The sequence below is a fragment of the Hemiscyllium ocellatum genome, chromosome 24 (assembly GCF_020745735.1).
Source record: "Hemiscyllium ocellatum isolate sHemOce1 chromosome 24, sHemOce1.pat.X.cur, whole genome shotgun sequence".
NCBI lineage: Eukaryota > Metazoa > Chordata > Chondrichthyes > Orectolobiformes > Hemiscylliidae > Hemiscyllium > Hemiscyllium ocellatum.
In genome coordinates, this window is record NC_083424.1 from 45,216,456 (window position 1) to 45,241,548 (window position 25,093).

The following is a 25,093-nucleotide window of genomic DNA, read 5'->3' on the forward strand; positions in this document are numbered from 1 at the left end:
TGTCTCTGTGTCTCTCTCTCTCTCTGCTGGTGTGTATCTGATTTGTTTTCTCTATTGCTTGTGTGACAGAGTTTGTATCTGGAGAGAATAGATTTAGATTACTTACAATGTGGAAACAGGCCCTTCGGCCCAACAAGTCCACACCGACCCGCAACCCACTCATACCCCTACATTTACCTCTTACCTAACACTATGGGCAATTTAGCACATCTTTGGACTGTGGGAGGAAACCGGAGCACCGGAGGAAACCCACGCAGACACGGGGAGAACGTGCAAACTCCACACAGTCTGAGTCGGGAATTGAACCCGGCTCTCAGGCGCTGTGAGGCAGCAGTGCTAACCACTGTGCCACCGTGCAGCCCTAAAACAAGGGTGCTTTGTTTTTCTTGCTGCTTAGTGCTGCTTGTCACTCCCAAAGGAACAGGTATCATACTGACCAGAAAAGCTTTGGTTTGATAAAATTCAAACAGGGTGAAGTATGAAACTAATGGTCAGCCCCTTGTCTTGAACACAGGCATTTCTGCAGTCAAGGAATATCTGGTGCACAGTACCTGTGCTGGTATTGCTAAAAATTGAGAGGCACTGTATACCTGCAATGCCACTGTTGAGTAAAGTGCGATGCACAATACCTGTGGCAGCAGACTCGTGGAATGTGCACTCTCCTGTTAGTTGCGAGATCAGAGTGTTTATAAAGCTGCTGCTTTGTATGGAAATCCTTCTATAATTGAAAAAGAGCTTAATGCTGCTACACACTGACATTCTTTGTGGCTGACTCAGCCAGTGGCACACATGGTAAGGTGCAGCTTAGACTGTAATGTGACGTCTATTTGCACAGCTTAGGGCCTTAAAAAGCAGGGATTGAATCGGATTCCGTGCAAGAAGACTTTGGCAGAAGGAAAGGAAGGGAGAAAGTAAAAAAAAATGCCAAACAGCGTAATATGGTATTAAACCTGAAACTTCTTAAAGAGGCATGCTCCTTATTCAAATCAATAATCAGTCACTGATTTTAAAACCCTCAAGGGTGTTATGCTGGTTTCTGAAACTCTTGCCAGCTTCATTCTGGTGACCAGGCAGTGTGCAGGAGTTATCCCGGCTGACCTAAAGTGCTTTACCCTTCCTGGAATGCTTGTTATATGTTGGAATATCTTGGAATACTGAAGGCCTGTTACGGAAGGCTTACTTCCTGCCAACACTTGCATTTTGAAAAAAAAGACCCACTATAACATCATTTAGAGGAATCACTGCTACTTAGCATATTTGTATTTCTTTTTCTGCTTTTTAAAAACAAAAGAATTTCAGTCTCATGCATTGAAAATTGAAAGTAGACTTGAGTGGTATTTGATGTAAAGATTGGAAGGTCAGTGTCGCTCACTGCCTGCGCCCCAGCCCCCACACCCCAAATTTATTGCTAAGCTATGGTTTTGTTTTAGGACGACATGGCACATCACATTAGGTACTTGCAAACCTTTGTGACTTCTTTGGTGGTCAACTTGGTCTCAACAACAAGATTTTTCATTTGTACAGCATTGCTAACCTGTAAAACATCCCAATGTGCTTCTAGTATAAGCTCAGAAATGAGTCAGGAACCAGATAGAGTGAAATAATGAAAGCCTTGAGGGCATCAGTGAACCTACTCACTGAGAGATGTCTGAACACAGGAATTCTATGGCTCTTTTCCTACCTTTACCAATACCAACTGCACCATTCTGTGCCACACCCTTCAAAGAAGTGCAAATTTATTCTGATGCAGAAGAAGGCATTTTGACCCATTCTGCCTGCACCATCTCTCTGAGCATTTTAACTTAATACCAATTTCCTGCCTTTTTTCTGTAACCCTGCATGTTATCTACATAGAAATTACCATCCAATGCTCTCTTGAATGCCTCAATTGAACCTGCCACACTTCTAGGCAGTGTATTCTATACTGAGCTGAAAATGTGTTGCTGGAAAAGCGCAGCAGGTCAGGCAGCATCCAAGGATTAGATTAGATTACTTACAGTGTGGAAACAGGCCCTTCGGTCCAACAAGTCCACACCAACCCTCCCGAAGCGCAACCCACCCATACCCCTACATTTACCCCTTAGCTAACACTACGGGCAATTTAGCATGGCCAATTCACCTGACCCGCACATCTTTGGACTGTGGGAGGAAACCGGAGCACCCGGAGGAAATCCACGCAGACACGGGGAGAATGTGCAAACTCCACACAGTCAGCCGCCTGAGTCGGGAATTGAACCCGGCTCTCAGGCGCTGTGAGGCAGCAGTGCTAACCACTGTGCCACCGTGCCGCCCAAGGAACAGGATCCTGATGAAGGGCTTATGCCCGAAACGTCGAATTTCCTGTTCCTTGGATGCTGCCTGACCTGCGCTTTTCCAGCAACACAATTTCAGCTCTGATACTCCAGCATCTGCAGACCTCACTTTCTCCTAGTGTATTCTATATCCTAACTACTTGCCGCATGCAAGTGTTTTTCAATTTGCATTTGCTTATTTTGCAAAACATTTTTAAAAATATGTCCTCTGGGTCACAATCCATTTGACTGGGAAAATGTCTCCCTTTCCTTTCTATCTAGACCCTCCAAGATTTTGAAAAATTCTACAACATCTCATCTTTCACTTCTACCCTCCAGAGAAAACAGTCCTAACTTCAATCTTTTCTCTCAGTTGAGGTGTCTCACTCTTGAACCATTCGCAGAACTTTTTCTGCACTGTTTTCAATGCTTTAACATTGTTTTTAAAGTGTGGCACTCAGAGCTGCACACACCTCCAGCTGAGTTCTTACTGGCATTTTGTATAAGTCCATCATAAATGCCCAGCTCTTGTACTCTGTGCCTCTATTTGTGAAGCCTATAATATTGTATGCTTTACTAACAGCTCTTTTTATTTGTCCTGGTACCTTTAATGGCTAATGTGCATTAGTCACCCAGGTCTCTGCTCCTGCACCCCCTTTAGAATAGTGCCTTTTTATTTTATACTGTCTTTCAATTACTTTTTTGTATTAAAGTACATCACATCACACCTCTGTGCGTGGAACTTTATCTGCCATCTATTCAGTCACTCCACCAGTAGATCATTGTCCTTTTGAAATTCTATACTGTGGCCTTCTCTCAGATCTCCCAAATTTTGCATTGTCCACTGACTTTGAGATTGTCCTCTGCATGCCAAGATCTAGATCATTAAAATATATCAGGAAAAGCAAGAATCCCAATACCGACCTTTGGGAATTCCACAACAAACCAATTGATTGTTGCACTGTTTCCTATTCCTCAGTCAATTTTATGCTGACTTTATTGCTTCTATTATCCTGTGACCTGTTAACTTGTCCCTCAAGTTTGTGTGACACTATTTTATGCCTTTTATGCCACGTACACTATATCAGCGGCCTTCCCCTCATGAATCCTCCCTGGCACCTCCAATAAGTTAGATGTGATTTTCCCTTAGCAAATCCAAGCTGACTCTTCCAACTGCTTCCACATTTTTATAGGTGACTATTAATTCTATTCTGAATAATTGTTTCCAGACATTTTTCCAACTTTCTCTTTTCTCCATTCCTAGGTTTCTTGCTGAGAAAATCACTCTGGTTATCCCTTGTTGTGAGAGCAAATAATGTCAGCAAGTCATTTGGCTGTAGGACTGTACAGTTGAGCTAGGTCCTGCCCTGGTTGAGTATTGCTCCTTAGGACCACTTTTGCTACATTAAAGGAGCTATATAAATGCAAGATGTTGTTAGTCACAAGTGCACTTTGCTTCAGAAAGCACTGAATCACAATCTGGAAGGGAAGGAGTCAAACAAGGCAGATTTTCTGCCCTTTCCCCAGTTGACACTGGAGTAAATTCTAGAATTGGTGACACAGTATCTGGCTTTTTGCTGTCAGGCTGGGGATTGAATCTGGAATCATCTTTATCTCACAAACTCACATATTCACTGAACTATTCGGGCAGTTGCTACATCCACAAATTTGGAATCATTCCTGTGGCCATAGTGCAGCTTTCACAGATGCTTTTTCTATAATCCCCTCCTCAACCCAAGGCCTTTTATATAGGGAGATCCAAACTCGAACATCTTGCTGATTGCCCAGTGCCACTAGAATTTCTGGAGTACGTTTTATCTTTCTCTTTCACTGGTTCGCTGCATGGGTGAGATTGAAGGAGGGAACAAAAGGCAAATAACACTAAACTGATGCAAAAGTGGTAAGTACTAGAAATGCATAGGCTAGTCAGTATCTGTAAACAGTGATTCAGATGATAGGCTCTTTATTATAGCATGCCTCATGGGAATCGATCAATGTTACACTATGGGACTAGGCCTACCAGTCCATTTACCCCCGATGTTCCATGACACTCAGCTCACTAGGGTCTTTTACTCAATACATTGCCAGCTGCCAGACTGCCAAACCTGGGAGTGTCTAGAGGAAGTATTATGATGCCTTGTTTTTTCCCAACAGGTAGATGATGCAATGCTGATGTTTGACAAGACAACCAATCGACATCGAGGTAAGTGTCTGGTTTGAGTTCACTTTTTCATTGTTTTGCTGAGATTGATCTGCACGGTAGATGTGGTTTCATGAATTCTGCACTTGCTTTTCAAATGGGCACAACTGGGAATCCTAATCTGAGCAAAGCAAGTGTTTGAATTCGAGTTGCTGTCCCACCCCTTTCCCTGAATTTTTTTTATAAGTTGTTGCTTGTACTCAAGAAGGCTGAAATCTATAGCTTTAAGAAAAACTTTCAAATATACTTAGCCATTTCCATCTCTTCATACTGAAGAATTCATCTCTTTTACACTGCGTATTTCACTTCTGTTAATACTATATAGTATGCGTCTATAATGTATAGTGCAAAGGAAGTTGCATCTATTTATATTATCCATGAAGCTAAACCCTGAGTCCATGGGTCTGATTTACTCCTTGATTCCTGTTCACAGCCGTACAGCTCCATCACAGTGAGGGCCATCAGGGACAGAGGAGACTGAGGATTTCAATCCATCCTGTAATGCACTGTCCAACACATTTGTGTAAAATTCCTTTGTGTGCTGTATTTACATAGTTGCTCACCAGGAGAGAAAGCATGTGAGTAATGGAGTAAAAGAGAGAAACTCTGTGGCAGAGAATAAGAGAAACATAGAGTAGATGGAAAAGTGAGCGAGATGAGAAACATTGTTGTGTTCCCTTTAGCAGTGCATGAACCATCTAATGATTGGAAAAAGATGATGGCTGACAGGAGTATTATTAACTAATACAGATAGTGATGCTGTGATGTTGTGTTCTCACTGACTGATGTCTCTATTAACACCAGTGACCCGTAACACCCAATATCAAAATGTGCCGATATTACGTAAAGTAGTTTAACAAACGCAATGACTTTGTTTAAAAGCTGACATTCTTGCGTTGTTGACATTAATCAGTGAATACCTCAAATTAATGTCTCCAGAATCTCATTATAGCATAGCCTTTAGGCAGATGCTTCAAAGTCTAAAGTGTTAACATGCTCAGTAGCACTTTGAGTAGAACAGAACCACACAAGCTAGATGATCCCAGCTTGATTACCCAGTGTCTGCTGAGTCAGCCAGTTTAGGCTTGTGGTAACTACTGGGTTGAGGTGACTTAAGTAAAAGAAAATAATTAACATTTATGTCGTGCCTTTCATGACCTCTGAAATGTTGGCCTTGCTAATGACCTAACAATGAGCAAGAACAACATATATTGCTGAAAAAAAAGATGTTGAAGCTGTTCATCAGGAGAGATGCAAAAGTGCCATATTTCAAAGGAACCAACAATCTGGTCTGTCGCAAATTACTTTGAAAGAACAAAATCTCTCAAGATATGGACAACACATGAAGTTAGATGTTACTGCTAGCAGCAGCATGAAACAACATCAGTGATGTTCTCCACTAACAGGATCCCGCCTTCCACATAAATGATTAATGTGGTTTGTGAATTTTGGTGCCGGTGGACGGGTTGTTCTGTTTCACTGACTGATGGGATCATATCAAGCAGCCTGGCAGTTTGGCTGTTAGTGATAGGTGGAGCTTGTGAAACTGAGCATAGAGTCAAATAGAACATTCGCTGCTGCTTGGATGCTGCCTGAACTTCCGTGCTCTTCCAGCACCACTAATCCAGAATCTGGTTTCCAGCATCTGCAGCCATTGTTTTTACAACGTTACAGTGCAGTCCAGGCCCTTCAGCCTTCGGTGTTGCACTGTTTCCACAAATCAATCTGAAGCCCATCTAGCCTACACTGTTCCATTTTCATCCATATGTCTATCCAATGACCATTTAAATACCCTTAAAGTTGGCGAGTCTACTACTGTTGCAGGCAGTGCGTTCCATGCCCCTACTATTGAGTAAAGAATTACTTCTGACCTCTGTCCTATATCTATCACCCCTTAATTTAAAGCTATATCCTCTCGTGCTAGCCATCACCATCCGAGGAAAAAGGCTCTCACCATTCACCCACCCTATCTAACCCTCTGATTATCTTGTATGTCTCAATTAAGTCACCCCTCAACCTTCTCTCTATTGAAAACAGCCTCAAGTTCCTCAGCCTTTCCTCGTAAGACAATAGACGATAGCTGCAGGAGTAGGCTATTCTGCCCTTGGAGCCAGCACCACCATTCATTATGATCATGGCTGATCATCTTCAATCAGTATCCTGTTCCTGCCTTATCTCCATAACCCTTGATTCCACTATCCTTAAGAGCTCTATCACGATTCTTGAAAGTATCCAGAGACTTGGTCTCCAAAGCCTTCTGGGGCAGAGCATTCCATACATCCACCACTCTCTGGGTGAAGTAGTTTCTCCTCAACTCTGTTTTAAGTGGCCTACCCCTTATTTTTAAACTGTGTCCTCTGGTTCGGGACCTTCCCTTCCCTTCCCTTCATACCAGGCAGCATCCTAGTAAATCCCCTCTGATTCCTCTCCAAAGCTTCTACATCTTTCTGACAATGTGGTGACCAGAACTGAACGTCATACTCAAAGTGCGGCACACCAAAGGTTTGTAAAGCTACAGCATAACCTTGTGGCTCCAAAACTCAATCCCTCTACCAGTAAAAGCTAACACACCATATACTGACTTAACAAACCTATCAATCTGGGTGGCAACTTTCAGGGATCTATGTACATGGACACAGAGTTCTCTCTGTTCATCGACACTACCAAGAATCTTACCATTACTCTGCATTCCTGTTGCACATTCCAAAGTGAATCACCTCACACTTTTTCGCATTAAACTCCATTTGCCACCTCTCAGCCCACCTCTACAGCTTGTCTATGTCCCTCTGTTAACCTGCAACATCCTTCACTATCCAAAATTCCACTGACCTTAGTGTTATCCGCAAATTTACTAATCCATTCTTCTACGCCCTCACCTAGGTCATTTATAAAAATGACAAACAGTAGTGGCCCCAAAACAGATCCTTGCAGCACACCACTAGTAACTGAACTCCAGGATGAACATTTCCCATCAACCGTCACCCTCTGTCTTCTTTTAACTAGCCAACTTCTGATCCAATCCGGTAAATTACCCTCAATCCCGTGTCTCCGTATTTTGTTCAATAGCCTACCGTGGGGAAACTTATCAAACGCCTGACTGAATTCCATATACACCACATCAACCTCTTTGCCCTCATCACCTGTTTTGTCACCATGTCAAAAAACTCAATAAGGTTTGTGAGGCATGACCTACCCTTCACAAACCCTGTTGACTATCCCTATTCAACTTATTCCTCTCTGGGCGATTATAGATCTGATCTCTTATAATTTTTCCAACACTTTACCCACAACCGAAGTAAGGCTCACTGGTCTATAATTACCAGGGTTGTCTCTACTCCCATTCTTGAACAAGGGGACAACAGTTGCTATCCTCCAGTCTTCTGTCTGCAGGAATAGTGTCAATGATGACATAAAGATCAAAGCCAAAGGCTCTGCAATCTCCTCCCTGGCTTCCCAGAGAATCCGAGGATAAATCCCGTCCAGCCCAAGGGACTTAACTAATGTTAAATATTTGCGATTGTTCAGCACTTGCTGACCACCTAGAGTGTGTTAAGAATTACATTGACAATCAATTTGACTGTCAGTCAGGTTTGTAGTATGTAGCTTTTCTTAAGGGCAAGTAAACCATCCGAGGAGAAAGTGAGGACTGCAGATGCTGGAGATCAGAGCTGAAAATGTGTTGCTGGAAAAGCGCAGCAGGTCAGGCAGCATCCAATGAACAGGAGAATCGACGTTTCGGGCATAAGCCCTTCTTCAGGAAACGTCAATTCTCCTGTTTCTTGGATGCTGCCTGACCTGCCGCGCTTTTCCAGCAACGCATTTTCAGCTCTGATCTCCAGCATCTGAAGTCCTCACTTTCTCCTCGTATGGTTTACTTGCCCTTAATAAAAGCTGCATAAAATCATGTGTATAGACCAACATCTTAATCAGAGTTGATTTGTCGACCAATCATCACCCCTTTCTCATACATTATAAATTGTTGCTCCCTTTGAAACTTGGATTTCTTGTGTCTGTCCTATTGAGTACAACATGAAAAGGCTCAACAACAGCAATACTCAAGCGATACCAAGAGACTATTTTGAAAAGAAAATAAATAAATAATATTGGGAACAACAATCCTCAGTCATTGAATCCTACAGCATGAAGACGGGCACTTTGGCCCAAACTGGTCCATGCTGACCAAAATGCTCGTCAACGCTAACCCCATTTCCCTGCACTTGGCCCATATCCTTCTAAACCTTTTCTCTTTGTCCAAATGCCCTTTAAATGTTCTTAATGTACCCATCTCAACCGTTTCACTGGCAGCTCAATCCATGTACGTACCACCCTCTGTGTAAAAAAACGTTGTCCCTCAGGTTTCCTTTTATTCTTTCCCCTCTAAACTCGATTTCCCCTACCCTGGGAAAAAGAGTGAGTGCATTCACCCTCTCCATGTCTCGTGATCTTATACATTTCTATCAGACATCCCCCCCCCACCCCCACTCTCATCTCCTACGATTGAAAGAAAGGAGTCCTAGCTTGTCCAACCTCTCCCTATAACTCAGCTCATTGAGTCCTGTCAACACCCTTACAAATTTCTTCTGCACTCCTTCCAGTTTAATAATATCCTTCCTATAACAAAGTGACCAAAACCAAACACAATACTCCAAGTGCAGCCTCAGCAACATCCTTTACAGCTGCAACATAACTTCCCAACTTCTATGCTCAGTGCCCTGACTGATGAAGGCCAGTGTGCCAAGAGCCTCCTTCATTGCCCTGTCTACCTGTAACTCCACTTGGAGTGTACTTGACCTCCAAAGTCCCTCTGTTCCTCTATACTCCTTAAGCCCTATCATTCATCATGAAACTTTTGCCTTGATTTTACTTTTCAAAATGAAAGACCTCCTACTTATCTATCTTAAACTCCCTTTGCCATATCTTGGCCCACTTCCCCAGCTGATCGAAGTCCTGTTGCAGTTTCTGATAACCTTCTTCACTGTCCATGATACCTCTGGTTTTAGTGTCATCTGCAAACTTACTAATCATGCCTTGTACATTCTCATCCAAATCATCGATATAGATAACAAACAGTAAAGGACGCAGTACCAAACCTGAGACACTTCACTCGTCACAGGCCTCCAGTCCAATAAGCATCCTTCCACGATTGCCCTCTGTTTCCTACCATCAAGCCAAGTTTGCTAGCTCCCCCTAGATTCCATGCAATCTAACCTTCCAGAGCAGCCTACCATGTGGAACCTTAACAAATGTCTTACTGAAATCCATATAGATTATGTCCACCTGTTGTGCTTTTCCAGCGCCACATCTTTCAACTACGTCCACCGCCCTGTCCATATCAACCTTCCTGGTCACTTCATCAGGAAACTCTTAACAAAATTTGTGAGTAATGATCTCCCATGCACAAAGCCATGCTGACTATTCCTATTCAAAACCTGTCTTTCCAAAACTTTCCTGAGCTGAACTTTATTCACCACATCTGAACAAGTACACTCCCTCTCTCCTTTTGTTTCTCCAGTGATGCTGAACCCAGCTTTAGGTTCCCATCTACTGTTCAACAGAAACCATTTAACTCAGCACAAGTCCAGAATTGGTGGGAGAAGACTGTTGAATAACGTAATGTCTCCTCTTCTGCCAGTGATTGTTACTGGAATCTTGCAGTAGGTGGAAGTAAATACTGCAAGAGGTAATTTGACTGGATGTAAGGGCAGGATTCAAAAGCTCCAAAAGACATGACGTGAATTTGGGACTGATTGGCAATTGAATCTGGAACTGAACAGTGCTTACAGGAAGCAAATGTTTGTTTGATTAGGTTTGTGCAGATGGGAATTGTCCATTCACCAGCTAATAACTCATTCACTGCTGAGCCTGACATTAGTTAACTAATAATGTCACCAGTTGTTCTTCATTGGGGTACCTTGCCCACTTTGAGGTTCATTGGAAAGGGCTGCTGAGCATTTTCACAGCTGCTATAATCTTGGGGGAAGATCGGTAGAAGCTAGCAGTAGGGAGGCTCAGTTTCAAAATAAGAGGTCACTCATTGCATTCAAAGATGAGCAGGATTCTGTGAGGGCTATTTGTTTTTTTGGAATTCTCTTCCCCAGAGAGCAATAGAAACTGGGCCATTGAATAGAATCAAGGCTGAGATAGGTATTTAATCTGGAAGGGAGTCATTGCTTAAGTGGGCAGACAGACCGAAGGAATTTAGGTCTTGTTCCAATCAATCATAATTTTATTGAATGGCAGAGCAAGCTCGGTGACCCTTCTGTCCACTTCCTGCCTATTCTCATGTTCTAGTATGATTGAAATGAAGGAAACTGATTGTGAACGTATTAAGTTCTCTCAAATAACAATGTGATAATGGCCAGACAATATACTTAGCTCAACCTACATGAATTACGATATGTATATTGGTCAGGACAAGGAGGTCTGCTCTCCCAGTAATCAAATGTGATCTTGTATTTTCTTCTGAAATTTAACGTCCTATCAAAAATACATTTAATAACACGTTCCTGGTGCTGCATTAACGTGTCTGCCAGGATTAAGTACTCAAAGCTCTGGAGTGGGACTTGAACCCACAATCTTCCGTTTCTGAATTGAGAGTGCAACTCACTGAACCACCTGTGAGTGTGTCGCTCACCGTCAGTATTTACTTGGTGTTTTGGAAACCGTGAACATGTTCTGTTACAGGTAGGAGAAGGAGGTTATTAAAATGCTTCCTGGCAGAACTTAATGTAATTTTTGAAAGGGAGCTGGGAATAATTGGATGGGACATGATGTCAGGGAATGAAAGGGGGAGAAAAGCTAGCTTTCTAAACAGCTGGATGGATTACAAGGCCCAAACAAAGAGCAGATTGTCAGGCTGAAGGCGTTGTGTTCTGAGAGAAGCCTGAGATAAAAAAAAAGCCCCAAATGAATGCTGTCATGTGAGCCCCTAACCTGTTTGCTGATTGTTTTCAGTATTCATCCCAGGTTTCAGCAGCCCTGATCCCAGCATTAATGTAATCCTTTGCTGCTACTGACACTGAATGACTTGAGTTGTCCTGTGTTACAGCTCTGTGCCTCTGAGGTTCTGTGGGTTTATTTGTATCTTGTAAACCTTTACCCAACCCAATCTCTCAGCACTTCCCTGCCCTGAACCATTCTCCTTGTTCCTTTCACTCACTCACTTGCTCACTTTCACACAGGAACAATCTCTGGTTTTCTGGTTGTTTAGTTTTTGATCTTCTCTAGTCTTTCCCCTGTCATTCACCTTTCATCTGATTTCTCCCAAACTCTCACTATTCCTATTCTCTCTCCAGTCTGCTACTGTTACATACTTGGTTCTCGATATGACTTTCTGAATGTCTTACTGTTTTATTTGTTTGTCTCTGAGGTGTATATGATACTAGTGTAATGTTATCAAGGACAGTCCCTCAGATCAAAGATTCTGGCAGAATGATCATGAAAAGGTTGACTATTAGGTAAATCATGCTGTACAGACTGAGAGAAGAGGGAGAGAAATGTATAAGACTGAAGGGGAAGAGGGAAAGAGTGCTAAATGACTGAGGGAAGACAGAGAATGCTGTACAGATTGAAGGGGAAAGAGATGGGGAGAGCACTGTATGTACTTGGAGTGATGGGGAGAGAGAATGTTGCACAGACTGAAAGAAAGAAGGGAGGTGTGGAGAATGTCAAATGGAGCAGATTTGCAGCCATATAGACTGGGGTGGGAGAAAGATCACAGCATATGCCTTAAAGGAGAATGACCAAAAGCCCATGAAATAATGTGGAGGACAGGGAGAATGACGTACGGACTTGCTGGGGGTGGGTGATGTGGTACATTGTGAGCATTGTACAGATTGGAGTGTGGGGGAGGGTTGGGGTTATGGCGGTAAAAAGCCCACCATAAAGGCATGATTGGGGAGGAGGTGGGGAGAACATAGTACAGTCTCGATAGGTAGTCATTACTGTCTGTCTTACCAATACGCTGAAAGGAAAATATTAATAGTATTCTGAGCATTCATTCTGGGGCTCTCGATTACTTCTTAGATGAAGTGTTGTGCTCAGTAGGTCTTTGATATGTATTTAAGTATGAATTAACAGTAGAATGCATACCATTGGCAGGTATTTGCATAAATAGCCTGATTCATTGGCTACTTGGTTCTACTGAAGTGAGGAAAGGGTCACAAATCACTTTGAACTGGGACAATCTTGTGTATCAGGATTTAGTCAAAACTGACAATATTCACCACATTGAAATGTTGCTCTGCATAGCTGACAAAAAATTTATCAATCTTGATCTTCAAGGCTCTAGTGGACTCCGATCACCTGGAAAGGGCTTCATTCGGTCCTACTGAATGGCCCAGCCCCAGCTATAAAAGATTACCCCTCAGGTTTTGGATTCCCACAAATTCCTGTCATTGTTTTAAACATCTAAATTTGAACACCCATCATACCGGTAAACTTTGAGGGGCAACAAGCCACATCTATCAGTTTATTACAACTTTAAAACCAAAATGAATTAAAAATGCTTTCCTTGCCACCTCTGCTATGAGTAACATTCTGCTTGCAGAGAGCCTTGAGGGGTGTATGGTGGGTGACCTACGCTGACTGGATCTATATAAGCTCCTGAGGCTGCAGAGCAGAGGTACTGGTTTGCCTAATTAGAGAGACAGTCAGTTGGCTCTAAAAACATAAAGCTTCCTTGCTGTGCGGAGACTGATGAATTGCTTGTGACAGCCAGTGGCTTCAGAGTAAATCCAGGCTGGGTAAACCCAGGTCAAACTTGCTGACACCAGCCCATTGTCCAGGGAATGCTTTACTCGGCATGGCGAGCAACGCAGCTTGGAGCTTCTCCACTGTTTTCTCAGTATGTTGAGTGCTCGGTTTAAACTGATGTGCTGTACACCTTTTGGTATAGTCTAGTTTAGAAATTTGAAAATGATCCTTCCTTGGCCCCTGTGAATGTATGCCCAGATGCCTTCGGGGTTGGGGGAGGGCAATTGATTTTTGTAGGGGGCGGGTTTAAAAAGATTGTAATTATTTCCTTGCTCAAAAAGGGTTGGAAGAGGCTGTGGTTGAGCATAAACACTGAAAGGCATATTTCTGTTCTCTTAAAAACCATGTAATTCGATATGAAGTGTATTTGAATCAAATCTACATTGAATGACAGCTGTTATGTGTTGTCACAGACTGCTAAGTGAGAGGTGGATAGCTAGCTCAGGAGATGGGGAAATTGGATGCAAATGTTTACTGTGCATGTTGGGCAGAAAGGGTCTTTAGTCACTGGGGAGAGAAGGTTCTGATATTTAGCTTGCAGCAAGGCATCAGGGTGGGGAAGAGTTGGTGTGTGTGGCGGGGTCTTTATAAGTGGAGCAGTAACAATCCTTGATAAGGGGGACCCTCGGTCTACTCAGCTTATTAAAGCTCTCTTCAGCATGCCAGGGAATGGCTCGTTAGCCACTGCTGGCTGGTGCCTGCTTATCATCGTGGCATGTTGGAGAGAGATGGGGTAATAATGTGGGTTTGAGCAAGGTAGGGTGACAATTAATATAAAGATCCAATGTCAAAATGGTCCAAATTCTGGAGTTTAGTATTTCAGCCGTAAGGATGCTAAAATGGTCCAAAGTAGCTTTGTATATTGTGCTAGAGCTCCTGACTGGTTTACTGCTGTCCTTTAGAGAAGCTCTGGTCTGGTCTGTAGGTGACTCCAGCCTGCAAAGTGTGCAGTAGCCTAGCAACCACACTCATTAGGGAACAGAATTAAATGCAATCATACCGGCATTCTTAGATCAAACTTTGAAATAAGTGTATCCAGTTTTCACATTAAAAGATTATTTTTCTTTTTAATGATGAAAGGCTTAAGTAACGACAACCAAAAAAAATTGTCATTAATTGATCAGGCTGTGTGCACCCTCTGTTTGAAGTCTGGCCTCTTTGACCCCTGACCTCCCTTAATGACTCAACCCTAGCCCCTGAATACACAGATTAAACTCCATCCAGCATTGCCACATCTGTCGCAGTAATTTGGGAATGAGGCGTGTAGCCATGGCAACGTGACTGGAGCTGTCCGTCATCACAATATATTAACAGCAGGTAAGCAGGCCAGGCTTCCTTGTGCAAGCTGGACTTTGCAATTATCAGGTTAATGTGGCAGGACAGACTCTCAGACACACAAGCAGAAAGAGACAGACTCTGAGACAGACACACACAGAGGTTGCTAAAAGGCAAGCATTTACATACAACAAAAGAAAATGTTCCAGTTATAAATTGCTTTCCAGCAGAAAGAAAACTGATTCTCATAGAACTTTGACTCAAAGTTATGGATTGTGAAAGTTCTCTCCATAATCCACCTTCCCACTGGTAAGTAAACAGGAACAAGCCTTCATTTAAATAGTGCCTTTCACCAACGACCAGTTTTTGTGGTGCAGGGAAATGTCTGAGGATGTGTAAAATGGTGGGTGAGACTTAGGTATGGAAGAGCTGACTTCCATTTCTGCCAGATCCAATATTTACCGGCGGAGAATAGGGGAGGGTGTGGAAGAGAATTCCATACACTCGAGATAATTTGAATTTAGTCCTGAATTCAAACCGACCCCCTTTTGGCGGTTCCAAGAGCCTTAACCTGTGGATTGAGTAGGTGCAATTTTTTTTGAAGTGTGTATTGCTGCCACATTGGAAGATTTTTTAAAATCCTTTTGTTCCTTAAACATTTTTTTAAAAAGGCTGACTTGTCACTGAATGTTTATAATTAAAATCTTCTGCTGAACTGTTTTAATCATTAGGCCATCTGGAGCAGGTTAATAAAGTAAATTTGGTCATGCAATTTAAATAGACTTATTTGTTGACATTTGTCTAAGGGCTGTTATTATGTCTTTGAGGGTTTGGCTGAATTTCAATTATGTCAGCAGGAATTCATTTTGATTGACAGTTTAAAGAGACTATTAAAGGATTAGCTGTATTTGCAGCGTCTGAATAGAAGTTTATTCATATCCAAGATTAGCCACTGAGATTTAAAATCTTTGATTGGGTTTATGAGTGAAAGATCTTTTCACAATCAAATGTGCAGGGCATGAGAGCTTCTATAAGACTGTTTACTTTCCATTGCACCTTGGATGCTGAGGTTTACTCGTGTTGGATGCTGGGTAATTGGATATGACAGACCATGTGAGTGAATGAAGGAACATGAGGGCTTAATGGCCTAGCAACTTCTAAATCTCCCAGGGAACTGAGGCAGGCCTTCCAGACAGCCTGCCTCGAATTCAAATGCCCCAGTGACTGCTTATACTGAGACTCTGAATTGGTGGGTCCAAATCAATACCATACCTACCTCTCCAATTCCAGTGCAAAACAAATTCTCACTATTTGGTGCATTTTGTTTTTACTGAGGTAGGTCCAGCAAGTTTCAAGCTATCAGCCTTAGTAGAACAAAATCCGACCACAAGTGTTTTGTGGCTTGTGGATAGTTGATGAATTACAACTACGGATACTGGAACTTGACAGGCCATTTCCTATGAAGCGAGAGCCAACCTGGAGTGGAGGACATACACCTGTCTGTATCAGTGGTGCTGACGTGGAGGTGGTAGAGACCTTCGAATTTCTAGGAGTAAATGTCACCAACCATCTGTCCTGGTCTATTCACTTTGACCCTGCAGTCAAGAAAGCACACCAAAGCTTCTACTTTCTCAGAAGGCTATGGAAATTTGGCATGTCCCCAATGATGCACCGGGTGCTGGCAGGTGGGACAAGATTGGGGTGGGATATCTTGCTAGCATGGACAAGTTGGACCAAAGGGTCTGTTTCTGTGCTGTACATCTCCATGACTTTTTATAGATGCACCACAGAAAGCATCTTATGCAGATGCACCACAGTTTTGTGTGGCAACTGCTCTGCCCAAGACCACAAGAAATTAAGAGTTGTGAATGCATCCCAGTCCTTCCTTCCATTGACTCTGTCCAGCCTTCCTGCTGCCTCGAGAAAGCAGCCAACATCATCAAAGACCCCTCCCACCCACCCTGGTTTTACTGTCTCCCACCCACTTCAATTAGGCAGAAGATGCAAAGTTTAAAGACATTTATCAACAGATTTAAGAACAGCTTCTTCCCTGCTGTTATCAGACTTATGAACTCTCATGTATTAGAGTTCATCTTTCTCTGTAGCTGCAACACTATATTTTGCAGTCTGTTCTATTACCCTGATGTACTTATGTGAGGTATGATTTGTCTGGATAGCACGCAAAACAATACTTCCCCCTGGTGAACAGTGCTTGTTGTTTACTTGGTAATGTGGGTGATTTGGTGGTAGGTTTTGACAGGAATTGCTAGGTTCTTTCTTCGCAATGTTTCTGAACAAGTTGCTTTAAAAATAAAGGTTGACTTCGTGGGCATGTAGTTGTCTTTGAGTGGTTATTTGGGATTCCTGATGCAAATTTGGAGTGATATGGGCTTGGTGCTGGCAGTTGGGACTAGGTTGGGTTGGGATATCTGGTCAGCATGGACGAGTTGGACAGAAGGGTCTGTTTCTGTGCAGTATATCTCTATGACTGTATCTTGGTACATGTGACAATAATAAATCAGCTTTTCAACAACCAATTGAACTGATGGGTCTGCCTAGATTATGGAGATAAATCAGGAATGGAGCTTGAATCCACCTGTTTTCTGACACGTTTTTTGAGACTATTCCAAATGGTTTAAGCTATTATCGTTTTAGTGGGTGATTGATCTCCGGTCAAGAAGGGCCCCATTTTGATAACTGCTGAGTGAGATAAGTTCACCAGAACTAGTGTGAGGAGTTGGCAATAGCTGGCTTTCCCTAGTACCCCTGGGCAGGTGAGGACATTCAGACAGTGTTGGCTCCTGCTCTCTGCCTCATAACTGTTGCTGTGGGAAAGGTCCACACGCCTGGCTTAAGGATCATACCTTGGGAATGCCTATTGAAAAAATACATTAGAGGGCAAATAGCACCATTGTTCCAATGTTTGAATAAATAGAAGCCAGAATGTAAGTGTCCTGGCTCAGTGGCAGGCCTTCCCAATTTTCCCCCTTTGCCCTTCTTGCCCTGCCTTTCCCCTTTTCCATTCCTCCCTCCCATCCCTATCCTCTTTCCAACATTGTTCCCCTCTTCTGCTTCTTATCTTTATCTGCAGCAACTATCTGTCTCTATCCCGCCAAATGCCCCCTTCACATTGCATCTTACTCTTTCCCAGTTATTTTTCCTTGAGGTGTAGAGGTAACATCAGTGGGCCTTTAATCCAGGTACCCAGGCTTATGCTTTGAAGGGCATGGGTTCAAATGGCAGCTGGTGGAATTCAAATGCAAATGAATTAAAAAGATATTTAAAGCTAATCTCAATAATTGTGATCATGAAACTATCATTGATTGTTATAAACAAAAAACCATCTGGCCTACACGTGACTTCAGACCCGTAGTAACGCTCAATGGAAATTTAGGGATGGGTAACAAATATTGTCCTTGTCAGTGATGTTCACATCCCATGAAAGAATAAGTGAAAAGATTATCTATTGATATCTGTACGCAAGTCCTTTTCCTGTATCTGGCAGAGCTTAGTGTTTGCTGCATGTTTTCCTGTTTGGATGGTACTTTCTGTTGGCACATTCTCAGTAATGTAATGATTAAGATTTTAACACCAAAGGAAAAGATCAGCAAGTCACTTAGTTTTGTCTGTCTGCAGCTCAGCAGGATGTGGGGTGTGACTGAACTGTAAGCTTTGTCTTGCACCACACACTGTTCCAGGTTTGTACTGGCTGGCAGGCTATTGAGGCAGGTCATCTATTTAAATTTGCTATCTGTTCTTATGAAGGGCAGTGTTCTCTTTAGTTTCCCACTTCTTTTAATTATTTCACGACAAAGAATTGCTTGTGAGAACTCCAAGTCTGTAATTTCAGAGTGTTCAAAGCTGCATGTTCCCATTTCCACAGTTTGAGATGTTACTATTGCTTCTCATTTGAAGCTGATAGCAATTTACAGGTGTCCTCTTGTTCCTTGATCAAGGGCCCTTTCTTCACATTTGGACAAATGTACCGGTGCCAGCTCTTTGAGAGAGCTATTCAGTTAGTTCCCATAGATTCAGAGTGTTTGCACAGAAGGTGGCGATTTGGCCCATTGTAGCTGTAACAGCTCTCTGTAAGATCAACCATCCCAAACCCTCCCAGCAGCACTGCAATTTTATTTCAAATAATTGTTCAGGTCTGAGCTTTTCTTTACCTGAGAGTGTATTCCAGATTCCTAATCATTTGCTCCATAAAATCAAATGTTGCTTCACGGTGTTAGATTAGAAACTGAAGCAGAAGTTAAGCCATTTGACTCCTCAAATTTAGTCTGCCATTCAACAAGATCATGGCTGATATAGGTAAAAACAATGACTGCAGATGCTGGAAACCAGATTCTGGATTAGTGGTGCTGGAAGAGCACAGCAGTTCAGGCCTTTATTCCTGATGAAGGGCTTTTGCCCGAAATGTCGATTTTACTGCTCCTCAGATGCTGCCTGAGCTGCTGTGCCCTTCCAGCACCACTAATCCAGAATCATGGCTGATCTACCCTGGCCCTCGATTCCCTTTTTCTTTTCAAAAATCTATCCATCTCCTTTTTAAATACTTAAGTGATCTAGCTTTCACAATTCTTCAGGCTAGAGAATTGCAGACACATCTACCCCCTTGGCATTAAAACTCCTTCACACGTCCATTTTACGTGAGTGTCCTCTTATTCTGCAACTGTGTCCCCCGGTCTGAGATTCCCCCACTAGTGAAAACATCTCAACATCTACTCTGTCAAGCCCCTCAGAATCTTGTATGGGTCAGTAATATTCAGTCAGGAGAAAGTGAGGACTGCAGATGCTGGAGATCAGAGCTGAAAAATGTGTTGCTGGAAAAGCGCAGCAGGTCAGGCAGTATCCAAGGAGCAGGAGAATCGACATTTCGGGCATAAGCCCTTCTTCAGTAACATCAGTCCTCAATCTTCTAAACTGGAATGAATGAAGGCCTAAACTATTCAACTATTCTTGATAAGTCAACCCCTTCATTCTAGACAACAATTTAGTTAATCTCTTTTGAACAACTTCCAATGCCAATATATGTCATAGAATCCCTGCAGTGTGGAAGCAAGCCATTCAGTCCATTGAGTCCACACTGATGCTCTGAAGAGCACCCGACCCAAACCCATTCCCTACCTTATCCCTGTAACTCTGCATTTCCCATGGCTAATCCATCTAACCTTAACATCCCTGGACACAATAGATAATTTCCCATGGCCAATCCACCTAACCCGCACATCTTTGGACTGTGTGAGAAAACTGGAGCACCTGGAGGAAACCCACGTAGATACTGGGAGAATATGCAAACTTCGTACAGTTGCCTGAGATTGGAATTGAACCCGGGTCTTGGTGCTGTGAAACAGCAGTGCTAACCACTGAGCTGCTTCTTTCCCCCAAAAAATACAGGGTCTAAAGCTGTGCACAGTAATATATGTCTGGCCCCACCAACGCATGGGAGAGTTGTAATAAGACCTCCCTGTTTCTAAAGTCCAAACCCCACCCCCATAGCAGTAAAGGCCAAAATTTCATTTGTTTTTTTTAATTACTTGCTACCACTGCATGCTAACTTGTGTTTTTCTACACAACAACACCCAGATCTCTTTGTGTTACCCTTTCTGTCTTTCTCTCTCTTAAATAAGTCTACCTTTAATTCTTCCTAGTAAAGTGTATGACTTCACACACTTTCCTACATTAAACTCCACTTGCTAGGTTTTTGCCCAGTCATTCCCTACAGATTCCATTTATGTTCGTCACAGCATCTCCTCCCACCTATTTTTGTATCATCAGCAAACATGACTACTTTATACTCTGAACCTCCTCCAAGGAATTAATAAAGACAGTAATCACTTGAGTACCTAGGACTGATCCAATGGCACTCTACGAGTTGCATGTTCCAAGTTGAAAAAGACCCATCAATTTCGATTGTCCATTTTGTGTGTTAACCATTCCTTAATTCCCACTAATACATTGCCCCCAATACTGTGAGCTCCTAATGTATACGTTAACCATTTATGTGGCACCTTATCGAATGCCTTCTGAAATTACAAATGCACTGCATCTATCAGATCCCCTTTATCAGCTCTCCTTGTTATATCCTGAAAGTGCTCTAGTAAATTTGTCAAATGATTTCCCTTTCACAAAACCATGTAGACTCAAATTGCACCAAGTTTTTCTAAATGTCTTGCTCTTCCTTCCTTAATAATGGGCTCTGGCTCTTTCTGAACAATAGTCACCTTGACTTAATGCTTCCTTGATCACAGTGCTTCCACCATTGTGAACATTTTCCATCAATCTGATCAGACACCTTGTTATTTTGAAAGTCTCTATCAAACTTTCTTTGCATAATTTCTTCAAGGAGAACAGATCCAACTTCTCCACTCTTTGTTCACGAATGAATTTCCTCATCCTGGAACCTTGTGAATCTTTCCTGTCCCTTTCAAATATCTTCACTAATTTCATTAAAGTTTACAATATTTCCAGGTTTTGTGTAACCTGCAGATTTTGAAATTGTGTCCTCTATACCAAGGTCTCTGGATCATTAGGCAGAGCAGGGATCTTCACCCTGATCCCTGTGTAACCTCACCAGACTGTAATTGTTGCTACTGAAACTATGGGAGCTGCGTTCACCGCCCATGTACTTGCAGTTCTTATAATGTCACTGCCAACAATGCAGCAGGAAAGTCCTTGTGTCAAAGAATAGGAGCAACAAAATAAGTCTTTTGCAAAAGTTTTAATTGAATTCAAATCCTGGGAACACAATTTGCTCACTGCCCCGCTACAAACACCTGTCCGTCCAAATCCTGACCCTTCGATGCCTTTCTGCTGTTTGTCTTTGTGCTGCTTTACTGTTTACTATCCCCAGGAGCGATGGGGCAAGGTGGTCAAGTGCAGGAGAAATGATGAGTACTCAGGAGCAGAGTGACTGGGGGAGTAGCAATGTGGGCAGTGAGCGAAGTGTCAAATGCAAGGAGAAAGGGGCATGGTGCAGCAGCAAACAGAATGCTGAGGGGAGCAGTGAGTGAAGAGTATATGGCAAGTATCAGTGGCACTGACCGTGTTCATGTGGTTCAGTCAGCACCAGCTTCTGGCTCTTGTTGCACGTGATCTCAGTGGCAAGAGATGCACAGTTTTACAACCATGCTGGAGCTGTGGTTTTTATTCCAGGGCCTTCAGCTCTGCCTAACACCATCTATAAGATGGTACTTTATTCTATACCTTTTTGCAAATCTATGTACATCAACCACATTAGCTGCTTCAGCCCTCTCTATTACCTCATCGAAAAATTAAGTTTGCTTTTAACAAATCCCTCCTGGTTTTCATTTTCCACATCTAGACTCGAATTCCCATTTGGAAGTTACCATTGAATCTGCTTCCATCACCCTTTTAAGACAATGAATTGTATACCAATGCTCCTTGGTGCATAAAATAAATTCTCATCTTCCCATTTTCTTCTGTTTTGCCAGCTATCTTAAATACTTCGTACACACTGTTTTCTGTTCACCTGATGTCTGTGCACACACTTTGCCATGTTACAGATGGGGGGGGGTTGAGGAGAGGGAGGAGGAATGGTTGTAGTAGCTGGACCAATGGGTCATTCTGGTCAATTCACACCCCCGTGGACAGTACATGTGTGCAGAGAATTTAAATTCAGTTCTTTGTTTAAAACAAACGGAGGGGGGGTGGGTGGGGAGAAACAAAAGCAGAACTTACTGGAAAAACTGAACAACTCTGGCAACATCTGTGGAGTCAAAGCAGAGTTAGAAATTCACAGACTTGCTGTGTTTTTCCAGCAATTTCTGCTTTTGTTTCTAATTTCTAGAATTCACAGTTCTTACGGCTTTTTTGGGAATGCTGAAGAATTAGTATTAGCAAAAGTTGCCTTAAAATGGTCAGCTTGGCTTTAAAACCAATGATGCACCAGATTGTTATACAGGCAGTAACTGTGTTAGAGCAGCCTAGAAGGCTAGGTATCAAGATCACTGGTCAGTGGTTAATGAAGACCCACCTAAACAAAGGGTAAAAAGGAAAAGCAATAAAACTGTCCTTGCCACTGCCACACTCAATCTCTGACAGAATTTAAAAATAAAACATTCTCCTGAGAGCCAAGAACAAAAACAAGCTCCAGGGTTTCCAGTAGAACTGGCACATTTATTTTGGTGTTTGTAGACTGATCTTCAAGAGACTATGGACCTGCAGTTTGTGCTCGTGTGGTTCAAAATTGTTCACCTCTGATTGTAGAGGGACAGTTTTAGGATGGTTTAAAGGTTTACAGAGTTTATTAGTGGATAATGAGATTTTGAAGTGACCCATTTAAACAAGCAATTATCAGATTAGTGTTGGTAGAGGTGAGTCTTAGAGATACTGATCTCTGCTGCTGACATGTGCATTGTGTGGATGGGCCAACTGACCAGCCATTGAGAAGAGTTACATGGTACCATTATTCTCAATGACACCGCCAGAAACAGGAGTAGACCGTTCAGCCCCAAGACCCTGCTGTTATTTCATTTTGCTGCTGTTGGAGTTGCTCCATATTCTTTGATCCTCCTTGTGTAATATAAGTTCCATTGATCTCCATCGAAAAAATATCCATTTGTCCATCAGCATCTGCAGCCCTTTGGGGAAAGAGAAGTATTCAGATTTCTATGTCTTTATGAAATGCTTTGTGATATCGCCCAAAAGGCAAATTTCTAATGTCTCTTTGTTCTGGCTTTCCTTATTCGAGGAAATTGTTAAATTCTATCAACAGCTGATACATAACGTGATAGCGTAATGATTCTGCTACTGGACTGGTAAACCCGAGGGACCTGGTCTGATGATTGAGATATGAGCTTCGATCCCACCCTGCCAGCTAGAGAGTTAAAATTTGCTTCCTGGGGGCCATGTAACTACTGAATTACTGTAGAAAGCCCATCAACATTGCTTGCATCTTTACCTTGTCTGGCCAAACCCACAGCAATGTGGTTGCCTTGTAACCTCCACTTGAAATGACCTTGCAAGCCAGCCTGTTTATTGCACCTCAGAGCAACAAAGGGCCACAGTGGGTAAAGGAGACGGCTCTGTGCCATCCTTTTGAGGGCAATTGGGAATAAGCAATAACTGCTTAGCCTTACCACACCCTGAGAGTGAATGAAATTTTTTTTTAAAAATCTCTTTAAACACTTCAATTAGATCAATCTTCTGAACTTGTAGGAATGCAAATCTAGTCTGTGTGACCTGATCTCTCAATTTAACTCAGCATCATTGTGGTGAATGTGCAGTGACTATCCACTTCCAAGCTTATTTTTTTCTCTTCCTGAGATCCCATATCAGGAATTGAACATTAAAATTCCTATACCAAAGCAGAGTTATTTTAATTTGTTGATAGAAAGTGGGTGTCACTGGCATGGCTGGCACTGTGTTGCTCATCCCCAGTTGATCTGGAGAAGGTGATGGTGAATTCCACCTGGTTTTAGATTAGATTAGATTACTTACAGTGTGGAAACAGGCCCTTCGGCCCAACAAGTCCACACCGACCCGCCGAAGCGCAACCCACCGTACCCCTACATTTACCCCTTACCTAACACTACGGGCAATTTAGCATGGCCAATTCACCTGACCTGCACATCTTTGGACTGTGGGAGGAAACCGGAGCACCGGGAGGAAACCCACGCAGACAAGGGGAGAACGTGCAAACTCCACAGTCAGTCGCCTGAGGTGGGAAATGAACCTGGGTCTCAGGTGCTGTGAGGCAGCAGTGCTAACCACTGTGCCACCGTGCCACCCTGCCAGTGTAGTTAGTGAAAACTCTGCAGATTGTGTGCTGCAGTCATGGTGAACAGACCAAATTGTCATGTTACAGGAATTACGTGGAAAAGTAAATGAAATGATAGGAGCATAGCCTCAGCAGATCGATCCGACCGTGTAACCTTGGGAGTCAATAGACTTCGAGCCTTGTGAATCCTGTGAGACGGTGCACGTTTGATGCAGGAAAGAAGTGGCAAATAGGACACTGATGGTCGTAGTTCAACACTTGGGGAATGGTTCGGACAATGGGGTCCAACCTGCAGCACTTTGCATTATTCATGTGAACAGAGTTGTCGATGAATTATTGATGGCAGAGATTGAGCAGGTGTGAGAGCCCGATTCCAATTACGGCTCAACGCTATCGACTGTGTCTCCACACTTCACTATCATCACTTTACACACAGCATCAAACTGGATCCGGTCCGCCTGGAGCAGCTGTTAGGAATATCTTGCTATCCCTCACATACTGTTGGGGAATTCGGTGCTGAGGGTTTGCTATCTCAGTATGTCGGGAGTTATTTTTATAATCATTCATGGGTTATAAGAGTTGCCAACCGAGGCAGTATTTATTACCCATCCCTAGTTGTGCTTGAAAAGACAGTGATGACCTTCCCGAACCACTCCAGTCCATGTCGTGTAGATACGCCCACTGCTACTTTCCCTAATGATTTGACGTAATGGCCAGGCCAGTTCAGGGTGGACCACACTGCTTTGTGTGTACAGTTGGATGTAGGTCAGATCAGGGAAAGATGTCAGAACATTCACCGGTTTTCAAAATCCAGTCATTTAATAATCA

General features: G+C 42.8%; 1 protein-coding gene across 2 annotated transcripts in view; it reads left to right on the top strand.

Annotated features, from left to right (window-relative positions):
• The window catches only part of msi1b (musashi RNA binding protein 1b), a 149,102-nt gene that overhangs the window by 105,463 nt on the left and 18,546 nt on the right, over nucleotides 1–25,093 (top strand). For both annotated transcript variants that reach the window (XM_060843742.1, XM_060843743.1), the window contains one exon: nucleotides 4,446–4,494. In XM_060843742.1, the coding sequence (XP_060699725.1) occupies nucleotides 4,446–4,494 (49 nt within the window). The remainder of the gene's footprint in view (nucleotides 1–4,445; nucleotides 4,495–25,093) is intronic.